The sequence below is a fragment of the Eurytemora carolleeae genome, unplaced genomic scaffold (assembly GCF_000591075.1).
Source record: "Eurytemora carolleeae unplaced genomic scaffold, Eaff_2.0 scaffold411, whole genome shotgun sequence".
Classification (NCBI taxonomy): Eukaryota; Metazoa; Arthropoda; class Copepoda; order Calanoida; family Temoridae; genus Eurytemora; species Eurytemora carolleeae.
Genome location: NW_019402160.1, coordinates 242,930 through 266,932, shown reverse-complemented (window position 1 = coordinate 266,932; position 24,003 = coordinate 242,930). Strand labels below are relative to the sequence as shown.

General features: G+C 31.1%; 1 protein-coding gene across 1 annotated transcript; it reads right to left on the bottom strand.

Moving 5' to 3' along the window:
• Window positions 1–326: 326 nt before the first annotated feature.
• On the bottom strand, window positions 327–22,211 carry LOC111718040 (uncharacterized; the record flags this gene model as incomplete). The annotated part of the gene is given in 12 exon segments (XM_023493524.1): window positions 327–401; window positions 1,513–1,626; window positions 2,326–2,441; window positions 2,910–3,014; window positions 3,312–3,360; window positions 4,790–4,839; window positions 6,366–6,519; window positions 6,663–6,864; window positions 12,879–12,952; window positions 13,948–13,998; window positions 19,762–20,105; window positions 21,976–22,211. Coding segments are annotated over 11 exon segments (1,319 nt in total), but the record flags the coding sequence as incomplete, so codon positions are not given.
• Window positions 22,212–24,003: the final 1,792 nt, after the last annotated feature.

The following is a 24,003-nucleotide window of genomic DNA, read 5'->3' as shown; positions in this document are numbered from 1 at the left end:
CATTATCATCATTATCATCATTATCATCATTATCATCATTATCATCATTATCATCATTATCATCACTATCATAATTATCATCATTATCATCATTATCATCATTGTCATCATTATCATCATGATCATCATTATCATCATTATCATCATTATCATCATTATCATCATTATTATCATTATCATCACTATCATAACTATCATCATTATCATATTATCATCATTATCATGATTATCATTATCATCATTATCATCATTATCATCATTATCATCATTATCATCATTATCATCATTATCATCATTATCATAATCATTATGATGTCCCCTTCTACCTGATATCCAGTTGAACTCCTCTCAGAGCTGAAGTTGAAATCTCTTCAATAAGTTCTATGAGGTTCTGCTCTTCTCTAGATTATTTTTTAATGAATTGGGAAACTTCCAAATTATCACTTATAAAAAATTCTGTTTACAGATGAAAATATAAAATAATAATAAGATACTTAGAACTATTACTGAATCAAGTCAATCTAGAGACAAAATGTTTGATTGTAATTGTAATTGGGGATTCAATGTTTAACTTAAAAAATAACTTAATCAGTGATCGAAAGTTTTGTGTGGATGGATTATTTTAAATCATTATATTGTTATTAATAATAATTCTTGATCTCGATATTTAATACGGGCACTTTTTAAATTGTAGATCAATGCTTCACTGTGGTTTCAGTAGAAGTAAATATTTACATTTAATGTTTAGCTCCGATATAAGGATTCATCTCTAATTGGATGATAAGATAGATAGATGCAATTTCTATTGGTTTAGATTAGTCACCAAACACATGACTGAACCCTGATTGGATCAGGCGCTCATGAAATCGCATACAAGTGTGGCTTGATCTCTAAATATAAAGTATCCCTGCCGGCAACTATCAACACGGGATATCGAAGAGAAATCAAATTGATCAGCCTTAAACGGAGATCAATGCTTGATCCTGAGATTCACGAGGAAAAGTTTAAACTTTAGGTCTTTGACATTTTTCTGAATCCTAATTTTTTTTATAAAAATTTTAAAATTCTAGCGGTGTAAATTTCTTCAAATCGTTAAAAAATGTTATTCATTTAATACGGTGGTAAGCTATTATATCACTACAATGAAGACGGCTTTTTTATTTAAGGTTTGATTGTTAACAAGCTTTCTTCGAATTACAAGTTTACAAGTAATCAAAGAGAAGCTTTTTTAATTGATAAATTCTTTTGACTTCTATAGTTTTTGTGTATCCATGCTTAATTTACATCAGAATTGAATTCGAAAGTCGTCTTTATCTTATTGATAAAATCGCCTCCCACTGTATGCTAAATTTCAAGGCTCATTTCACAATAATGGCAATTTCAAATTTTAAAGTTTTATTTTGCCTTACAAGAAAAAAACCATTTTATTTTCTCACTTTCATTCATCAAATGTAATATTTCAAAATTGACAGATCTTTTGGATTTTCGTATTTTAACTGATTAAATCAATACCTGGAAATGTTTGCACTAATCCCTGCTTGAGATTGGACCCGGAGTTTTAGATCTGGCCACCCGTCCAGCTTTGCAATAATTAATTTCTCACCATTTATCACAGTCAAGGAGAACCTATAGTTGTTAAATTATTAATGAATACAGTCAAGGAGAACCTATAGTTGTTAAATTATTAATGAATACAGTCAAGGAGAACCTATAGCTGTTAAATTATTAATGAATACAGTCAAGGAAAACCTAGTTAATCAATTCATTAATGAAAACAGTCAAGGAGAACCTAGTTAATCAATTCATTAATGACTACAGTCAAGTAGAACCTAGTTAATCAATGTATTTATCAATACAGTCAAGGGGAACTTTATTTATCAATCAATACGTGGAAATTGATTTAATACTGATATTTTATATTTTAAATCAAGACTTATGAACAGTTGGGTAAAGAAAAGTGTTCATGATGTTTAATTAAAAGTATTATAATAAAAACACAAAAGAAAGATGGGGCACATACGGAGGTTGGACTAACCCCTCTACCCCCCCCCCCCATTATATTTTTTTTCTGTATTGTTATATAAACATACAAAAGAAAAATCAAGATTAACTATCTTTTGCAAAAACTTCAAAGCTGGAAACTAGGTGTTAATGGAAACGCGGCAAAACTAGAACTGTTTCAATGAAAACTGATATTAACATGAAACTTGATGCACAAAAAACTAACAACAGGTATGATGATTATGACATTAATCATGACAAAAGTAATGTGTTAACTGCTGATGTTTTAATGAAAGTAAATGGAATTAATTTGTTTAGTCCTACCTGGCTCGTATCCTGTCTACTAGAAGTATAAAATCTGCTGCTTCTATTCTATCCCGGAGAGGACGGGTCGTCTTCAACTTAAAGGAAAACTCAGCGTTCAGATCACTTGTCACAGACTAAAAATATACAATTTGGAGATCAACACATTAATAATAATGAAAAAATGAAAGAGTAGTTTTGGTGGGGAAAGTTTTTTTCCCATCTTTGATACGTCATTTAATTCAGTTTAAAAATTCAAATCATTTATTTTTAACACACCCCGTACTTCTTTTTATTCAATTGCGGCGCTTTGGTCTCTAATTCAAAAATCTTAAAACTTACTGAGTTGTATTTTTATACTTTTTAGTTTTTTATCGCAAGGAATAGGCCGACAAAAAAGGTAAAGGGAGAAAAGGCTAAAAATATATTTAATTGGTTAAATTGTAATCAGAAGTCCAAGCTTCCTGGGATAAGGACTGAATTGTTAAATTCGAGTGAACAATTCAATGATAAGCCCCTAAACCCATTCTGGACTGGGGGTAACATTTTTGAATTATCTCAAGAGAAATGATTTCTGAACACTAATAGTATCCCAAAATATTTACCATATTATCACCAGGAAGTGGTTCTGCTGTCATATTATTGAACCCAAGCCTTGAACCACCCTCTCTAGTTGAATCCAGTCCAAGGAACTCAACATACAATCCGTCCTGAACATAAATATATTATAAACATATATTACGTCCTGAACATAAATATATTATAAAGCAGTGCCGTGTACACTCCTCTTTCTACTTCTATGTACTGTGGTGTACCAACCACAAGTTCGTTGCTGTGCTGTAACAATACGTTAATCATCAAAAAGCATAAAACCATTTTTTTCTCAAAAAGACAAACAGCTTGCAGCTTGCAGGAACATGCATGTATAGCTTTACTATTCTAAATTCTAACAAATTCTGCATTTAATTTTCAAATTAATTTTGTTGAGATGAGAATGTAAACTGTACCTCTAGGGCAGATCTTTTTGTGAATTCGTTCATTTTCTCGAACCATAATCTAAAACAGAATTATCTAGATAAATATAACATATTTTAGCTACTATGGTGCATTTTATCACTGGATCATTATCATTTTATTATAGACGCGCTTTAATGTTATTTTAGCTGTAAAATACCACGGTCATATAAAATTTCATTGGGGGTTCGTATTTTCTCATTTTGAATATTTCTAGACATTTTTTCAGTCTGAAATACAATAAAGTTGACATTAACTTTTATTTTTTATTTCTGATTTGTTGAAAAGCTTATTATATCTAGACATTAAGTACACAAACATTTTATAAATAACCGATAACACTATTATTTTGGCACTAAGTATTGTACAAATTTTGGACTTAAATATTGTAACTTTCTCAATAAAGAGAAAATTTCCGTACAAAAACGTGTATTACATCACTGCGATACAAAATAATGGTGTTATAAAAACTTATCATTCTACTTTATATATAATATTATTTTCTCATTTTTCAAAATTCTTGAAACTTTTAAATTTGTTTAGCGACATTATAATGGCGTAGGTGCTTTAATTAGGAATGTCTAAATATCACAAATTGGAGAAATTCTGAAAAGAAAATATAATAATTTACAAGGTTTGCTAAATTGGTTGTTTATAAGAATTGAATATTAAATAAAGTACGACTAACATCCAACTGATGACCCATGATGAACTTTGACAGTGCATCTTGTGAGCCCATTTTGGCTGATTATTTTATATACTTAGATATAGGGTGTCTCAATAAACATGGAAATTAAGCGACAAATTCGAGATCGTTAGTAATTAGCAGCATTGTATATACCTGATTATAAAAGTCACAATATAATTACGTCTGGTAGAGTTTATTTTATGAAAACGGTAAATGGCATTAATGATGTGTCTGGTAATGATGTGTCTGGTAATGATGTGTCTGGTAATGATGTGTCTGGTAATGATGTGTCTGGTAATGATGTGCCTGGTAATGATGTGTCTGGTAATGATGTGTCTGGTAATGTCTCTGCCAGATAAACAGTGAGGATTGACAATTTGACAAGTTTACTTTGTTTGCATATAGGAATCTATTGTTATACAATCGTATGCAATCAAAAACATAAACAAATAAATTATAACTCTAGCAGACGAAAACTCTACGAAATACAGCTTTTTCAGTAGTAAGCAATATACTAAATAAAAATCGCTTAAAAAGACAATCTCGAAATCGTCACGCAATTCCCTTGAGCATAAATGCTTTCATCATGATTGATAAGAACTGTAATTAAATAATTAAATAAATATGAATCTAGTTAACTTCACCCAGTATATACATTTTAGAAACCACTATCCTATCTAACGCTTACTTGTTTACTATAAACTATAATTTTACTTTATAGATAGAAGTTTATAGCAATAATGTTTCTAGCAATGATATCTGCAGCTGATTAACAGTTCTCACCTCGTTATCTCATTAGATATATTTTCATGATTGTATATATACTCCCAACACTGAAATAGAAAATTCAGAAATATTTATAATATTAGAACTTCAAAAATACGCTTAAAGGGACTGTACGCGTAATTTCAAGTGCCCTTCCACGCAACGATGGGCCGGAAGGATACTTTGATTATCGAGGGCAGTGAACAGAGAAAAGAGAGTTACAAAGATCGATTAACACCTATAATATGCGATATATATATATAGTACGGTACACGACCATTCAGGGGACATCTGTATTCAGGGATATTTAAAGATCCTTTGAACAGAAAATGCAAGATCTTTAAAAATAGACAATATTCATAAACGTTATGTTTATTTTAAAATTGGAGTATTTCTTTAACCCTATTCCTGCTGGGGGGGGGGTCAATTTGACCCCCACCCCCTGTAGTTTTTTTTATATAACTCAAAAAGTATTGGTCTGAGGCTGTTGAAATTTTCTGACTTTTCCTGCATACCCAAAGCCCTCCCTTTAGGCCTAAAACCGGGCTTTAATACTAACTGCCTGAGTCCTCAACCACACTGCCTGAATGACTGTTTTTTCCTGTAACAAACTAAATCTTTGTTTTGACCCTTTTCCACTTAACAGATTTTGATAAAATTTAGCTTTTTGGAAAGTCTGTGACATAAGGAAACGAATTGCACAAGTTTTGCGAAAAAAAATTGCTAATTTTTTGCAAACAACCTGTCAAAGGAAATTTGCACATTTTTAGTTTTTCTTGATTAAAAATCAGGTTATTTAAAATTTTGCAAAAATTTTTGCATATTTGAAATGGCATGGTCAAGGGCTTTTCAAAAATGTATAATTTTTCATTTTTTGGATAAATTTATTTTGCAAACATTTTTACTATATAACTGGATTTTGCGATAAAAAATTAAATTTTTGCAAATTTGCCAATTTTTTTGCAGATTCTAAAAGCAGAGCACAAGAGCTTTCCAATGATGTATCATTTGTCATATTTGGACATCAAACATGAGATTTAGAGGGGGGGGTCAAATTGACCCCCCCCCCCCAGCATATCCTGGTTTTCAAGTACCCCAGCAGAGATGGGGTTAAAAGATGTAAAACTTAACCCCTGAATGCAACAAATGGCCGTGAGATGTCAGCTAGCAAAAAACATTACATGGAACCGTAGCATGGCGTGCCGGGACACTATAGGCCTGCTCAGCCTATTCAGGTAGAGTGTATGAGCGGTCTGTGTAGTCTGTGGCAGTGAACTTTGTGTGGATATCTATGAAATGGTGTTCACAAATCGCATTACAACTGTAGTGTACGCTAAGCGTACAGTGTGATCTCCACTCAGCTGAAGTTGCATGTACTCCTTGAAACGAGGTTCTCAAAAAGTCAAATTTTAACATTTATTTTCTTCAACTTCGAGGAAGTAATTCTTAATATTTCTTAACTGTAAAATATCCTTTTTTTATTCGAAGAATTATAGAATACTGTTGTAAATCGAACATGCCCCTCTACAAATGGAGTGTCACTTTCAATTACGCCTACAGTACCTTTAATTTAATCTATAAGTTGGTATTATACCTTATTTACATACTGAACAACGTCAGGATCTGAGCCAACTGCCGTAGGTATATCAGATGCTGGAACTAATCCATTAGAATGGATTGGTGTTCCTCCGGGTTCAGTTTTTGGTCCACTTTTATCCAGACTTGAAATTGACTGAGCAGCGTCCAGACTAGAATTGTAAACATTAAAAAATGTGTCATTTTAAAGTAGGAACTTAAAAAAATTTAAAAATGTGTTTGAAACTTTTGACATTCAAAAACTGTACAAAGAAACTAATTTCATGAGAAAAATAAATGATGTTTTTTAACCTACCTAGAAATATTATTATTAACAGCAATTTTTGGAAGACTAGTTTTCTGAGCTATATCCTTATAGGGAGGAATGAGGGGAGTGGATACTCCTCCTACTGAAGGGCTGGGTACTCCAGGGGAAACTTCTCCACTCTCACCAGTACTCAAAGATGAGTATATAATATGGGATATTAGAAAAATAACTGCTCCAAACCCAATCCATCCTAAAACAAAAAAATCAAATGAAGAAAAATTGTTTCTGTGTTAATTAAACCATAATTGTTTGTCAAGGTCTAACTGCATGACGCACGTGTTAAGTATAGTGTGACTGAAACCTTACACTTCAGTCGATTATTTCTTTATAATCTTATTTATTCTTAAAAACAACAATAAACAAGAAAATAATTAAATTGACAGGAAAAATTATAATTTTTATTGCCTCCCTGTTGTAATAGAAACTACAACATAAATAGAGTCTTTGCCACAAAGTCAAATGTTCAAATCCCTATATCCCAATACCCATGCTGCCGTGAAAACCTTTGATATTTCAAACTTTTTTGGTCCAACAGAATTCAAAGTTTGAAATATATAAGGTCTACGACATTTGGTTGCAAAGTAAAAATAAATTGTAAAACATTTAGTAAGCAGTTTTTCTTTCTAAAAATCCTAATCTTTCTACATGTAAATCCCAGATATATAAATATATAGCAAGAGTTTTTAAAATGTCGTATTACATATTTAAGATCAAAAGCCGCGGACAAATAAGTTTAATATTAATATATCAATTACATTCATATGAATATGTCACACTGAACTAGACAGACGGAGAAAACAACGTTTATGTGACATTACTCTTCCAACTTTGTTACCTCGCATTTCCTCTAACTTTTATTTTACTTAAAAGCATGAGAAAGGCAAATTTATCCGGTTTCATATTAAGATTTTAATCATTTGTTCTTCTCAATAGCTTTGTAATAAGAGGAGTTATGATTGAAAACATTTATGATTTCAATCTTACGTGAAATTTACTTTAGTTTTACGTGATGTGTTAACAAAATAAAAAACAGAAACCATAATTACAATATTGTTCAGAACTGACTTCTAAAATAAAAATAAATTATCTATTCGAAATATTTCTTCTATTTGATTGGAGAAAAGAATGCAGAGGAGAATTGTTGACAATGTTATGTCATGTTATGTCTCGTGAATAGAAAAGAAAATAAACAATACATCTCATCCAATATCAATTTAACTTAAAACAATTAGTGTTTTGGAAATAAAAAACAACCAACAGAGCTAGGTTTAGTAACTTTTTTCTGAATTTTGTTCGATGCTTTTGTTTTTATAAATAAAAATTAATAATTAATTAATTAACTAATTAATTAATAATTAAATAATAGTTAATACATAATTAAACAAGATTTGTAGATCCCTATATCCGTACAACCCATTATCGTAGACCTTAGATATTTTAAATTTTAGTTTGAAATATCAAAGGTTTCCCCCATAAGGTTTCAACGATATAGGAAATAGAAAATTTGAGTTTGTAGCAAAGACTTAATTCCTTTGAGACCCGTCCAACTATTTTGTTGTTTTTTCAACCAACACAATTTAACTACCCTGGATATTGACAAGTAGAGTAAAAGGTGAAAATGAATTTGGAGGATTCAAATTTCAAAGTTCAAATTCAAGAAATTTAGTTTGTTTTACGCAACTAATTTGCTTCATAGACATTGAATTTAATGTTAAAATAATTTCTTGGAATTCGTAGTGAGGAGAAAAGAATAAAAAGAATAAATTGGAGTATAAGAGGAAAAAAAGTGGTTAACAGGAGTTGGTTAATCTAACTGAACAAAGAAGGGGACACTTAAATCATTTGACCAGACACCAGCGCGACACAAAAATTAGGCTTATTTGTTTAAACACTTTTAGAAACATTCAGTCAATCAACACTCAATAGGCAATAGGCATACATTTTTTACACAACTCTCGTCAAACTCGTCTTTTAAGGCTGAAATACACGTTTGAAAAGCAAACAAATTTGCCATTCTGAAATTTTAGATATACCTCTTTTACCATTAATTGAAGTAAAACATTATTTTCCTGTGATATGTATTTACTATCTTGGAAACCCAGCGCTGCCCAGGGTACTCATAGTTACTCCCGCCGTTAACCCGCACTTGATCGATTTTATCGGGAAACTGTATTTTCGCTAATATTAAAGACAACCCACTGAATTTAATATCTTAAAACAAAGCTAAGAACATTCCCGTTGGCCTCCCGAGTTCCCCAGTCAAAAATTGAGGCAAATCAGTCCAGGGGTTCCTGAGTAATGATCGGACGAACAAACAGACAGAAAAACAGAGCTTACAACTTTATATTTATTTACTACTTGCTAAAGTCCCTGGCGTTACCCGAAGAAAAAGAAAAAAAAATTTAATGAAAATTGTCAGCCTTATTGATCCAGCCTTTTGGCCAGCTATAGGCAACATATGTATGAATGTCTTGTTTTATATAGATTTGATCTGGAGAACAATATTTTCATTAATATAATTCTAGAAATTGAATAAACATTCTTTGAGTCAAAGTTTGAACCAAAATAGAACCTTTTAGCATAACATAGTTTACCCTTTTCAATGTTAACCTTTACTTATTGTATTTTGTATAATTGTAAATGGTTTAACCCTATCCCCGCTGGGGTACTTGAAAACCAGGATACGCTGGGGGGAGGGTCAATTTGACCCCCCCCCCTCTAAATCCCATGTTTTATGTCCAAATATGACAAATGATACATCATTAGAAAGCTCTTGTGCTCTACTTTTAGAATCTGCAAAAAAATTTGCAAATTTGCGAAAATTGAATTTTTTAACGCAAAATCCAGTTTTATAGTAAAAATGTTTGCAAAAAAAATTTGTCCAAAAAAGACAAATAATACATTTTTGAAAAGCCCTGACCATGCCATTTCAAATATGCAAAAATTTTTGCAAAATTTTAAATAACCTGATTTTTAATCAAGAAAAACTAAAAATGTGCAAATTTTCTTTGACAGGTTGTTTGCAAAAAATTTGCAATTTTTTTTTCGCAAAACTTGTGCAATCCGTTTCCTATGTCATAGGCTTTCCAAAAAGCTAAATTTGATCAAAATCTGACAAGTGAAAGTGGGTCAAAACAAAGATTTAGTTTGCTACAGGCAAAAGCAGTCATTCAGGCAGTGTGCCTGAGGACTCAGGCAGTTATTATTAAAGCCCGGTTTTAGGCCTAAAGGGAGGGCTTTGGGTATGTAAGAAAAGTCAGAAAATTTCAACAGCCTCAGACCAATACTTTTTGAGTTATGTAAAAAAAACTACAGGGGGGGGTCAAATTGACCCCCCCCAGCGGGAATAGGGTTAAATGTTACTTTGGATGTATTGTACAATTTAGATACAAGGATTTGAGAAACTAGCTAAAGTGCCTGACGTTGCCCTTGGAATTTTAAAAAATCTAATTTTCAAAAAAATAGCCTTTTAACCCCCTGCAGGATACCTATTGGTTTCCTCAAAAAAGTTCAGCTAATTCAGTCCAACTGTTTGGCCCGCTATATTTAACATCTTAATAATCTTAATAATCTTAATAATCTTAATAATCTTAATCTGAGAATTAAGATAAAGCTAAACAAGTAAAGGAGGGTAAGATTAGGAAGGATTAACACAGTAATTTGAGAAAATGAAGAAAAAGAAATAATTAAAACTATTCCTCTTTTCCCTCCCATCTCGGGAAATATTAAAAAGTAAAGAAGTAATACAATTTTCAGAAGAGGATGGAGAGAAAATGTACGTAAATATTTGTATTACTTTTACTTATCAAATACAGTTCCAATGGTAATATTAGATCGACTGTATCCTATTTTGATTTTGTTATTTTGTCACATTTAACATCAATGACGTCATGCATAATTTATCCAAATTCTGATTGCCACCATATTGTTCTTAATAATATATTTGGTTTGGCATGCTAAAGGTAACACACACACACCCTGACATACAAACATAAGAAAGTGCAAATAAGTTCTGCTGAACCTGAAACTTAAAACAGGGAATCATCGATCATAAACCCCAGTATTGAAAACCCGGTTTCATGAATGGGTCAGGCAGTTCCGTAGAAAACAATACTTGTGTAAGTGTTTAGAAATATTATTTCATATTGTTTCTTTAGTATTCTGATTTCTTAAATTATATCTCCGTAGATGTCTAGACCCTCAAAAAGAAAAATTGGGAGTTTCGTTACCGATACTTTCTTTAGAAATTGAGTCTTTGCAGCAAATCTTTGCAACCCAATGTCGTAGTCCTTAGATTATTTGATCTGACAGACGTCTTAGCTTGGCAAATCTAAGGTCTAAATAAAGGGTTTAGACTATCAGAGTTTGAATCAGAGACTCAATTCCTTTCCGACTCTGCTCTGATTTCTTTATAATATTCTTCTAGCATACTCTCCAAACCCTAATATATTTCATCTTCTATTTAAAAATCCTAGATCAAAAAGAAAATTTGCAGACATCAAATATTCAATTTTTTAGTTTCAGGTTTGACAGTTAATTAATTCTGAAAGGAAATGGTTTTTATAAAAGGAAATGGTTCTTATAAAAGGAAATGGTTGTTATAAAAGGAAATGGATTTTTATAAAAGGTAATGGTTTTTATAAATGGAAATGGATTTTTATAAAAGGAAATGGATTTTTATAAAAGGTAATGGTTTTTATAGAAGGAAATGGATTTTTATAAAAGAAAATTGATTTTTATAAAAGGAAATGGATTTTTATAAAAGGTAATGGTTTTTATAAAAGGAAATGGATTTTAATGGATTTTTATAAAAGGTAATGGTTTTTATAAAAGGAAATGGTTTTTATAAAAGGAAATGGATTTTATAAAAGGAAATGGTTTTCATAAAAGGAAATGGTTTTTATAAAAGGAAATTGTTTTTTTAAAGGAAACGGATTTTATGAAAGGAAATGTTAAGAATTATAATAAGTTAACTCATTGAACTAAGAATTGAAACCAAGTTAAGAACATGCCCGTGGTACTACCGAGTTTCACCATCAAGGCCCAAGGGATACCTGAATTATGATCGGACATACGAACCCATAAACAGATATTGAAAATTCTATAAATATAAAGTAGTAATCTCTATTTTAATGTTCCTGGCTTGGTCAAATATCTAAGTTGAGTAAACTGACTTGTATATGAAAATAAAAATAAAAAAAATCTATATAATAAACAAACATTCATATATATATATGTTGCATATAGCCGGCCAAACGGCTGGACGGATTTGGTTGAAATTCTTTGTTGACACCCATGGGTGGCCGGGGGGTGTTATAGGCTAAACAAAATTCTAAATGGTTTTTTCTTCAAATTTTTTTTTCCAAATTTTTTCCAACGGCCCTTCAGCTAGTTACAAATAACATTTACGAGCTGTCCAGGTTTTGAATTAACGGATGAAACTGCACTTCTGCGTAAAATCAAAACTAGAGGAGCTACGAGGTCACATGTCCTACCAGTTGTCCTTCTCCTTCTGTCTAGTGTGTAGTTATATCTATATAAAAAGCTCTTTGCTCATATAAATACATATTCAAAATTCTATTATTTAAAATTAAACTTTTTATAGTGTTTTTTTAAATTCCACGGGCGAGGCCGTGCACTTCAGCTGGTTAATATAATAAAGCTCTTCGCTCATCTATATATAAATTTGGCTTGTCTGTCTGTCTGTTTGTCTGTTTGTTTGTTTGTTTGTTTGTATCCAATAAACGTCAAAACGGCTGAACCGATCGGGCCCAAATTTTTTGTGGGACATCTAGGGACTCCAGGGAAGGTTTATGAATCATCAAAATTTCAAATATTTGTCTCCATCAAAATTCGATCGTCATTAAATTTTTTAAAATTTTGAAAATCCGCGAATTATTTTTGTTTTGTTTTACGATGTACACAAAGAGAACATGTTCACAATTAATTTAGGAGATGGGCGCGAAGCGCCCTCTAAGGCTAGAAAGAAGGGCGCGAAGCGCCTTGAATTTCTAGTTTATGTATATTTATATGTTGGCTGTTGCTGGCTTAAAGACTGTACCAAATTGGCTCAAATCTTTTTAAGGGAACCCTTTGGTAAAAGAGGCTAAAAAATTCCATTTTTTCAAGATGGAAATTTTTTTTCCCTTTTTTTAAAATAAAATAAAGAACATTTTAACTTTTGCTAGTTTATATATTTATTACCTAAGAGGAGAAGAATCAAGGTTTCAAAATCTGTTCCCATCACTTTATCCCAGGCACAGATTAGGTCATCCAGCCTTAAAACAATCAATCAATCAAATCATATAGTTTTCTGCAGCAAACATAATAACAAATTAAACAATAGATAAAAATGAAAATAAAAATACAATTACAGCAGCTCAGATAGCTTAAAGCTGTTTTTTGTCCTGTTAAAATTATATTCTTAATATTAAAAAGAATATACGTAATTACATATTTATATTTACATATATATTAAAGTTGTTCAAAGAATTGTGTCATATGTTGTTATGAGAAAAGGACAAAAGAACATAACAAAATCCAGCTTAAAATTTAACCAAACCAAATAGTTAAACCTAAGGAAAAACAGGAAGCAAGATCAGCCCGCGTAAAATAAGTGTTTACTATGGATTATGGGGTTACCCAAGTTTTTAAGACAACGGCGCAACACAAATCGTTGGGTACATGACTTTTAACCGATCTTGAACAGAGCAAAATAAGAGAAAGACCTCAATAACAAACTGGAAATAGGTTTACTAATATATCGTTTTATTTGTATGCGTGAGCTTGTTCCCACACCCCTTAACCAAAATAAATTTTTTAAGTTAAAAATTGTTACAGTTACAGTAATTATAATTTGGCGAAACGTTGAACTTAATTTTTACGCTTCAAGATAAAGTTAAATCAAATTATGTTAAATTTTGAAAATTTTGAGTAAAAATAATCTTGTGAACTTTTTCTCGGTTCGATTTCGTGTATATACTTGAATAACTTTTTCCATCTGGTTGCAAAGATATTAGGTTTAAACAATAATAATTTTATGTTTTAGTTTTATTATTATGGAAAATTCTTTAATTTTTGATAAAGACGTTTATGTCACAAATTACTGTTTAAACAAACATTGAACTTTCTTTATTAATAATTCATCTATTTAGAAATCCATTTCAACTTCTTCATTATTCATTCATTCTTTCATCTTATCAAACCTCCAAACCTACTTGCATCATTTTTTTGCAATTCAAAATAATTTTTACATTTTTTTAATCTTATTTACCTGTCTGCTAAATCTTCGGCCATTTTAAAGTTTATCACAGAACTCAACAATCTGAAAAATCCAGAAATGTAAATATAAATATCTACCTATCTACCTATCTACCTATCTACCTATCTACCTATCTACCTATCTACCTATCTACCTATCTACCTATCTACCTATCTACCTATCTACCTATCTACCTATCTACCNTATCTATCTATCTACCTATCTATCTATCTACCTATCTATCTATCTATCTATCTACCTATCTACCTATCTATCTATCTATCTATCTATCTACCTATCTATCTATCTATCTATCTATCTATCTACCTATCTACCTATCTACCTATCTATCTATCTACCTATCTTCCTATCTACCTATCTACCTATCTACCTATCTACCTATCTTCCTATCTATACCTATCTACCTATCTCCCTATCTACCTATCTACCTATCTACCTATCTATACCTATATACCTATCTACCTATCTATACCTATCTACCTGTCTACCTATTTATCTTCCTACCTATCTACCTATAATATACCTATCTATTTTTATTTTTATTATCTCATGCTTTGTAGTTGAATAAAAAATATGAATATCTACTTCTACCTATCTACCTTATACGTCTACCCATTTCCCCATGTGTTTATCTTTAACCTTCAAATCCTTCAAATAATTTTGATAAATTGGCAATCTGCCCCCTCTTTACTCTCCTAGTCCTAGGTCTAATCTTCCCCCTCTCTACTCTCCTAGGCCTAGGTCTACCTCACATGGGATTTAATTCACAATTATAGATTCAAGCAGGGGTGTATTTTTGCTTTTCAAGATCTGGGGGTAAAAATTAAAAATTAGATATCAACAGGCAAGGGTTTTCATTCTTTTTCATATTTTTTACCAAAAATTATTTACCCCTCCCTTTGTCAATTAGGTAAACTACCCCCCCCCCACTCATTCAGTAATTCACAATTTTAAGTGAATAATTTTATCATTAATTCAGGAAAATTAAAACGATTAAAAGCAGAATCTTTATTTTAAAAAAAACATTATTTATCAAATAGTTTAGAGTTATCTAAAAAGCAGCAAGTTGACCAATTTTAATAAAATACTAAAAATGTTGGATGAAATATTTTATTGAAGAATATCCTGAACTGCTGTCGTCATCAAGATATTAATCAAAATGTCCAGAGAGACACTTTCTTTTAAGCATTAGTGATTTGTAGGTTAGGTTAAATTATCATTCTAGAATACAGTGGTCCTACATCAATCAATTATTCTAGAATAGTGGTCCTACATCAATCCTTATTCTAGAATAGTGTTCCTACACCCTTCCTTACTCAAGAATACAGTGGTCCTACATCAATCCTTATTCTAGAATAGTGGTCCTACATCCCATTCTTATTCTAGTATACAGTGGTCCTACATCAATCCTTATTCTAGAATACAGTGGTCCTACATCAATCCTTATTCTAGAATGCAGTGGTCCTACATCAATCCTTATTCTAGAATACGGTGGTCCTACACCCATCCTTATTGTAGAGAAGTGGTCCTACATCAATCCTTATTCTAGAATACAGTGGTCCTACACCCATCCTTATTGTAGAAAAGTGGTCCTACATCAATTCTTATTCTAGAATAGTGGTCCTACACCCATCCATATTCTAGAATACAGTGGTCCTACATCAATCCTTATTCTAGAATACGGTGGTTCTACACCCATCCTTATTGTAGAGAAGTGGTCCTACATCAATCCTTATTCTAGAATACAGAGGTCCTACACCCATCCTTATTCTAGAATAGTGGTCCTACATAAATCCTTATTCTAGAATACAGTGGTCCTACATCAATCCTTATTCTAGAATACAGTGGTCCTACATTATGGCCTCAAAAAAGACCATAGAAAAAATATCTCTTTAAAGGTTCTTTAATAAAGAACACAAATTGCGGATGAAATGCCTGGCAATCGCGCTCAACTCTCGAAACTCTAAATTTGATTAATAGAAAACCCAATGTAAGTTATATTGCAAAAATATTGGTCCAACTCAACTGATGGTGTTGAGCTTCTAGAATATTCTAATCTATCAATTTCATTCAAAATTCAATATTCAAATCTACTGAAAAGGATTTCAATCTCCTCTTTTTATCCGAAATTTAAATCAAATTCATAACGAATATTTATATTTTAAATCAAAATTTCAGATTCAGAAGGTTAGACAAAATAATTTAATGGGCCATATTTGGTAAAAAAAAATTGTAACCATCCTAGCCGAATAATTGTGCTTTATTACATAGATTTGTATTTTGTAATATTATAAGTTTGTACTTTAAGGTTTAAGAGGAGAAATTGTGGTTGGTTAGAATTCAAAAGTTTAAAACTTGACAACAATTGGAAACAGAAAATCCTGAAAATTGTTGTTTGTTTAACAAAGTACGAGGGGGAAAAGCCTGCAGATAATTAACAAGAAACAGCAAATATTTTTGCAAGACCTAGTATTTTTTCTCTATTATATTGTTATTTAAATGTTACAATATCAAACATGATAAAACTTATAGTATTTTGTTTATATATCATCAAATATATCATCTGCATTTCTTTTTTAAACAATTGTGTACATGAAAATAATTGTGTACATGAAAGATTTTGTTACATCTAATTTTTGTCAAATATCCATTTTTGTACAGCTGCTCATAATACCCAATTTGTCCACCTAGATCTAATATTTGGCAAAAGATTAGCCGGGTCAGCACTATTTGACCCATGTAGGAATTGATTCAAACATTCATTAATAACACCGTATAGAATGGAGGGGGGGGGGGGGGGGGGGGCTGGCGGCAATAGTGTAGAAAACTTTTTAATAGATGTTTGAAATGTTTAATCAAATATCAAAAGCTAGCATGCCTTTTTATAATTGAATTGCATATACCTATATACAATGCAGATCAGATCATAATTCAGGAACCCCTTGACCAATTTGCCTCAAATTTTAAAAGGGACATTATCAAAACAAGGTAAGAAACAAGGTGGAACTACCAAGTTCCTTTATCAAACTTTGAAACAAAGAAACGAGAGAAAACGCAACGAACCGGTTACCCGAATTATGATCTGACATAAAAAAACGGAGATCACTACTTTATGCATAAAGATTACTGTAAAGGATAGATTATGTTGGTTTATCGAAACTGTACAAAGCACAGCTAGCTTAATTAAGTTCGAAACAATGTTTGACAAATAAAAAAAAATTTAAAATTTTAAAAATCTAAAATCTCAAAGATTTTGATCAAATTTCAATTGACAGATACTAAAAATGAAGTTTAAATGTATGAATATATGTACAGTGATAACCAGAACATTCTGGAATAGTAAGACGACTTTTAGAGTCAAGTTTTGACTTTAAAAAATTCAATGACGACGTACGAAACACAGCAATTGTGCAGTGTAAAAAGGCCCATTTCACTAAATAAGTGATTTTATTTAAGTGTCTGTTAAAACTATTTGCTTTGTAACACCAAATACACTTAAGTATTGCAATAATGTCGTCTTCCTATTCCATACTCACTGTACTTTATAAAAGTAAAACAGATGATATAGTAGACACAATTTTGCATGGTTGCTTTCTCACTGCTCACACCTCTGCGATGTATGTACTTATTATCACGTTGTGTAGAATACTATTTCTAATGTGCTTGTAGGTGGAGAATAAATATTAGTATTAAAGTTAATCGATTACGTCACTATAAAGGAACCGGCCCAAAACATTTCTAGGAATTGGGTATTGAAAAGAAAAATCAGAACGTTCAATGTTTTTGATTTGAAAATTTTAAATTGAGTTAAAAATGATTCATTAAGTATACTATCCCATTTTTCTGTCTTTTTTAGTTTGTATCTATCAAATGAACCTTAGCTTACAGTGAATATGAAAAGTAATTAAAATACGTTCATAATGCTTTTAAACAGTCACGCTCTCCTTTGTAACATCAGTGAAGCAAACCTAGTAAAACACAACAACACTTGAAACTGTGGGATCATTGAACTTCAAAAGTTCGCTAATTAAATCAAAAAATAAAAACAAAATAATTTGTTCTTGCACTGAATGGCTTCTATTGTCCGATAAGATCCCAAAATACCGTGGGAGAACATTTCCTTCGGTTTATTACAGAATAATATGTTTTCTGCATCCATAGTTCAGGCAATTTTCTTTTTCAAATATCTTTGGAACCTAATGATGTACGATCATAACCTTAGGTACATAATCACCAATCAGTTTCTTGTATTCAATTTACAAAGAATTAAAGTTTAGTTAGTTTCTATTGTGGTTATAATTAGGACTGGGTGGGTACGTTCTTTATTTTTGAAACCGTTCGTTGACGAGGACATTGCGCTTAATCGCTCGTTCTGCGTTCCTTACTTTAAATACCTTTCCTTTCACATTCGTTTCGTTTAGTGATTAACGAATGTATATAAATTATACCGTTCGCTAACGTTTGTGTCGTTAAGGATGGTTTATCGTTCGTTAGTTGTAAAAAACAACCGTTCCCCGTAAACGGTTGTCCTTGATATGGTGCTTAAATTATAAAAATATTTTCCACATGATACAGTATACAGGATACAGGTTATTGATTTTTTATCTATTGATAAAATTTTAAAAATCAAATCAAATTTTTAGTCGTTTTTCTTTAACATTTTTTTAATTATGAAAATTATTATGCCAGTACTTTAGCTGTTTAACCCAAGTATAGGATTTAGATTAAAAAGAATGTTCCAAGGGAAACGCTAATTTTTTCATCTTTCCATGGTTTGGCTGGAACCCAGCTGGGGTAGTGGAAACCAACAATACCACTTAATCCTAGATTCTCCCCCCATAGGCCCCGCGTTTCCACGTCAAACTATAAAAGTAAACTGCAGGTAAGATTAAATCTTTTATGTTTTCAATTATCACTCCTCTTATTTCGGATATTGCAGGGCTTTTGAAAAGAACAAGAATGTTTTGAATTTCTAATATTCAATTTTCTTTTCTCATGTTAGGGCGGAAAAAAAGGAGGTACGAGGTCACAAAGGCATGCAAGTAATGTCGAACAAATTGTACCTATCTTCTGTCTAATTAAGTTTTCAGTTTAACAGGTTTAAAGAAGGTTAATCCCCCAAATATAAATATAAAAATGTTTTCCAACTTTTTTATAACATTGTATAGAATGTCAACTGCCCGACATTGAGGCAGCATGCAATTTAAATTTCTGCTCATTAAAAAAGGAGTTTTTCATCCTTCATACTTTGATGGAAGGCGAATATTCTAATGTTTGTGTGGAAAATGTCTCACATAATTAACAAGGCCGTAACGGGACTCCCCCCCCCCCACATGAAAGACAAAATGTATGGTGAAATAAGTATTTATTGTGTAAGAGTGACTTTTCCACATCTTTACTCTGTGTGCCCCCCCCCCTCTAAAGAAACTGCCAGTTACTAGCCGGCCTGTTCATGTAATTCAAAATTAATGAAAGTTAATGATAAAATGAACTTTCTACAATTTCCCCTATAGTATATATTATATACTCTGCATCTCTGTACAACAAATGCTGTTAGCAACTTCTAGAAGTTGTTAACAGCATTCTGTTTTTTTTACTGCAACACTTTTGTAGACTGATATTCATTTCTTTAATACTGAGTTCATATACGTTAACGCAAGTAGATGAAATCCTTAGATTAGAAATATTGAAAGGGAAAAATAAATTGGACATTTCTTTATATGAAAAAGTATCATTTTCATTTTAAATATTTGATCTGAAAATTCGAATTTTTCAGTAAAAGAATTGTCTAAAAACAATAAATACCTGGAAATAAAGGAAGCTTGAGATTCAGATTCCTGTTGGTTTAAACCTCGTTTCTCTCCACGTAGAACCTTATCAAGCCGCTCACTTGAACCCCTGGACGGTTTCACTTTCTCCTGGTCCGAGGTGTCGATCTCGTACTCTGGTTCTCCGGGTAACCCTAGATACTCCGGGTTCAACTCCGGTTTCTCTGATCCTTGGTTTACCCTCTGTAAAGGTTTAAGTTTCGGCTGTAATCTCAGTTTTCCATCTTTGGATTGTTTTGACTGGGAGAAAGCGAGAAGAGAGAGAAAGCTTAAAATGCCCAGAACATAGAGGAGTGAGCACTGCATTGCATTATTACATACCTAAAACAGGGACATAATATTTATTCAACAGGGGGGAAGTAATATGCGGGGTCCAGCTGTATAAACAAATAAACTTATTTTCACAAAGAAAGGAACACTGTCTGAAATGGAATACAGGGTTACCCACAAAGAATTATACTGTAAAGACGACCCGAAACTTTTAGAATATGACGATTTGAAACTTGATTTCTGGTTTCTGTATTCAATTGAGTATTTTTCATGGTTTACTAAATGATTAAACACAGAAATATGACAGGTTTGGTCTACAAGGAACCCTGAATGCAAGATAAATTACTTAATAAATTCTGGAATATCGTCTCTGAAGTCTCATCTTTATGGATAGTCCAGTTTTTGTTGTAGAAAAATAAAAAAGCATTTTAAATTGAATGTTTACAGATGATTGCTAAAGTGCTTCGTCTGTAAATGCTTTATCTATAAGTTGCAGTTTAAATTCTAATCTTGTTCCTATGGTCAACTCCGTTTACAAAAAAATATGGGCAAATCTTGAGCAAAAAAGTCACAAAAACAACTAATTTTTCTAAACTTTAACTTTACATAAAAACAATATTCAAATTTCTGAAGCTTCATCAAGATTATTACAGAAGTTTAATTCAACGTATATTTATAATATGTAACATTTAAATTTTTCATTTTTTTTATTCTTGGATTTTTCAATTTCTATTCTTTTTTTTTGACCCTTCTGTAAATCACTTCTTGACATGAAAATTATATATAGTTTTAATAATTGCTATAATAATCTTTAAACGAAATATAAATTTTTTTGTATAAACTTATAACTGCAAAAGTTATAAAAAAAGGGGTTAAAAAAGGATTTAGGATCTAAGAGTAGATAACAGACATATTGTTAAACAACAAACTTTGTTTACATTTAGTGTAAGGAAAATGTAAACACATGCATACAGCTGTACAGTTAGAGATGGGCGTAGTTTTTTTTGAACAAACGAAATTTTTCGTAAAAAGAGGTTCGTTCAGAACAAAACGAACGATGGATGAATGAAATGGATCGTTCAGAGAAACTTAAATTATTGGGTTTTTTTAAAACAAACAATGTAAAAATAAAAACGAACGAATTAGAATCGCTTAAACGAACTTGAAAAAACCCAATAGTTTTTACTGAACTATTTATTTTGAAAAAACGATCATTTTTTACTGACGAACAAATTTGTCGAGCAAAATTTTTAAAAACAACGATCATTTCTTAACTGAACGAACGATTTTATTAAACGAAAGATTTTACTGAATGAACTATTTTACTGTACGAACAATTTTACTGTACGAACAATTTTACTGAACGATTGTTAAGTGAGATAACGAACGTAATAGAAGAAAATGATGATAATCTTGGGAACGAACGAAATCAATTAACGATTGCAAATAGAAGATTGAAATGGGTCGTTCACGAACGATGAACGAACAAAATGATTAAAAAGCCGAACGCGCCATCACTATGTATAAACAGTACCAGAAATATTTAGTGAGTCACGTCAGTCTCATATTTCTTGGAATTTTAAAATTTTGAATTCTAAATTCCAGATAAATAAATTGAAAATTAAATATTTCTGATCAATCTTTCTTTAAATATATATATTTGAAAGTATTTAAATCTAAGAGATGTTTGAAAAATTTAAATCCTAAAAATATGTATTTATTGTTATTACACACTTAAATTTTTCGTAATTTTATTTCATATTTCAACCCAATGTCGTAGACCTTAGATATTTCAAACTATGTATTTGGTTGGATCAAATGATCTAGGTTTGAAATATCAAAGGTTTACATCTTCAGGTTGCAAAGATATAGGCATTAGAAAATTTGATTTTAGGGCAAAGACTCAATTCCTTTGTATTACCTTTATATTCTTAAAATGTCCTTCCTTCGTATTCGTCTCAATTTCGTAGATTTTCGCCGATAATTTTGTAGATTTTTAAAGATTTCTAAAAAAGTTTATTTCGTAAATTTTATTTTAAAATGTATATATTGATCGTCACTAGTTACATGTATATGATATGATTTGAGGTTTTTTTTTATTTTCACTTTTCTATGAAAACTTTTGAAGAATTGTTACTACATTGTACTGAACATTAAAAATCTGAAATAGTATTTATTAACATTATTTCTAATTCCATCCCCCCCCCCCCTTCCCTTCCATTAATTATTTATTGCATAATAAGTTAAATTTTAAGCAAATTCTAAAGAAAAAGTTTAGATTTTAATTTGAATCTTTTGAAGTGCTACTAAAATTGTAATTATTCATTTTATCTTTTAGTTAAAGAAAAAAAATTTTTACCCAAAAAAGGTAATTGAAATTTTTTAAGATTCTGTGAAAGTATTCGGTAGCAAATTGCTACTTTTTTATCATTTATCTACTCATGTTTTATCTTTCAAAAGTTAATTTAATTATAAAAATACATTATGTAAACTTAATAATGTTTTGATGATGAAGAAAAAATATTTACTGGAACTGGCAATTATTTATAATTACCAAATTTTTTTTATTACTTGAAAACTGTCCATTGAAAAATCCAATTCTTTTCAATTTTGTATTAAATTTAAAATTAACAAGAATTCTAAACTAAAATTTCAGTAATTTATTATTTCCATCTAATTTTGCTTTTGTAAAAAAATCAAATTATTAAAAGTTTTTCAAAAAATATTTGAGAGTCTAATTTGATTTTGAAAATGACGCATGCGGCTGCATGAAATAATGCAGCAAAATAAAATGACGCATAATGGAATAAAGATAATTTTGGATAGCCTCTAAATATTCAACAAATTGTGAAAGGAATTCAGTCTTTTCCAGAAACTCGGATTGTCTAATCCCTATATTATGCAAACTGAGGTGTAAACCTTTAATATTTCAAACTTTTAATAGAATCTATGATCTAACAGAATTCATGGTTTAAAATATCTTAGGTCTACGACTTTGGATTGCAAAGATATAGGAACTTAAAAATCAGAGTTTTTGACAAAGACTCAGTTCATTTTATTAAATAAATTGCAAAGAAAGCGGGAAGCCTTTTAACTTTAATTGAATTATTTTAAATACAAAAAATTTACATAAATAATTTGTTAGAACTCCAATTTTCATAACTGTTAGGTATGATTACAAATTTTTGTCACCAAATATGCAATATATCTATTGTATATTGTACACTGTATCTGTATAGAATAGCACTGGAGCACTATTGGATCCTCACTAATGTATGATCACACGTACATATAAATATTACATATATATATATATATATATATATATATGTAGTCACCAGCTGACTGAATCGATCTAACCTCAACGGAGGCCGGCCCGGCTGGGTACAAGACCAAGGAAAACTTCAAAGATGGCCGGCCCGGTCCGACAAACTACCAGAATAGAACCAATAGGGCCGGCTCGGAGGCCGGTTTTGCTATTTACCGACCCGACCCTGATTCCTCTGATACGACATAAACCATAGAGGCCCCCGGACAGGATGGAAGAGGACGGGCCGGGTCAAGTTTGGGAGGTTAAGACGTTGCAAATGGTTTAAATATTAACCCGGATGTTTGGACTCGAGAGGTTTGTTCCGTCATTCAATATATGGTAAATGGTAAAAACATTAAATAAACAATGGCGTCACGGTGCTTATAATTAGAAAGGAAAACATTAAGGTTTATTCCTAAAAAATAAGTCACGGTCAGTTTTGAATCGGAGTAAATTGTTATAAGCTCCACCCAATTCTTTGTCTTTAACCTTCTTTCTCTAATTATTCATATTAAACTATAGCTTAAGTATCCGTCCCTCTTCTTTTCTTTATTCATATTGAACTCTAGCTTAAGCATCTGTCACTCTTCTTTCTCTTTATTCATATTGAACTACAGCTCAAGTATCCGTCCCTCTTCT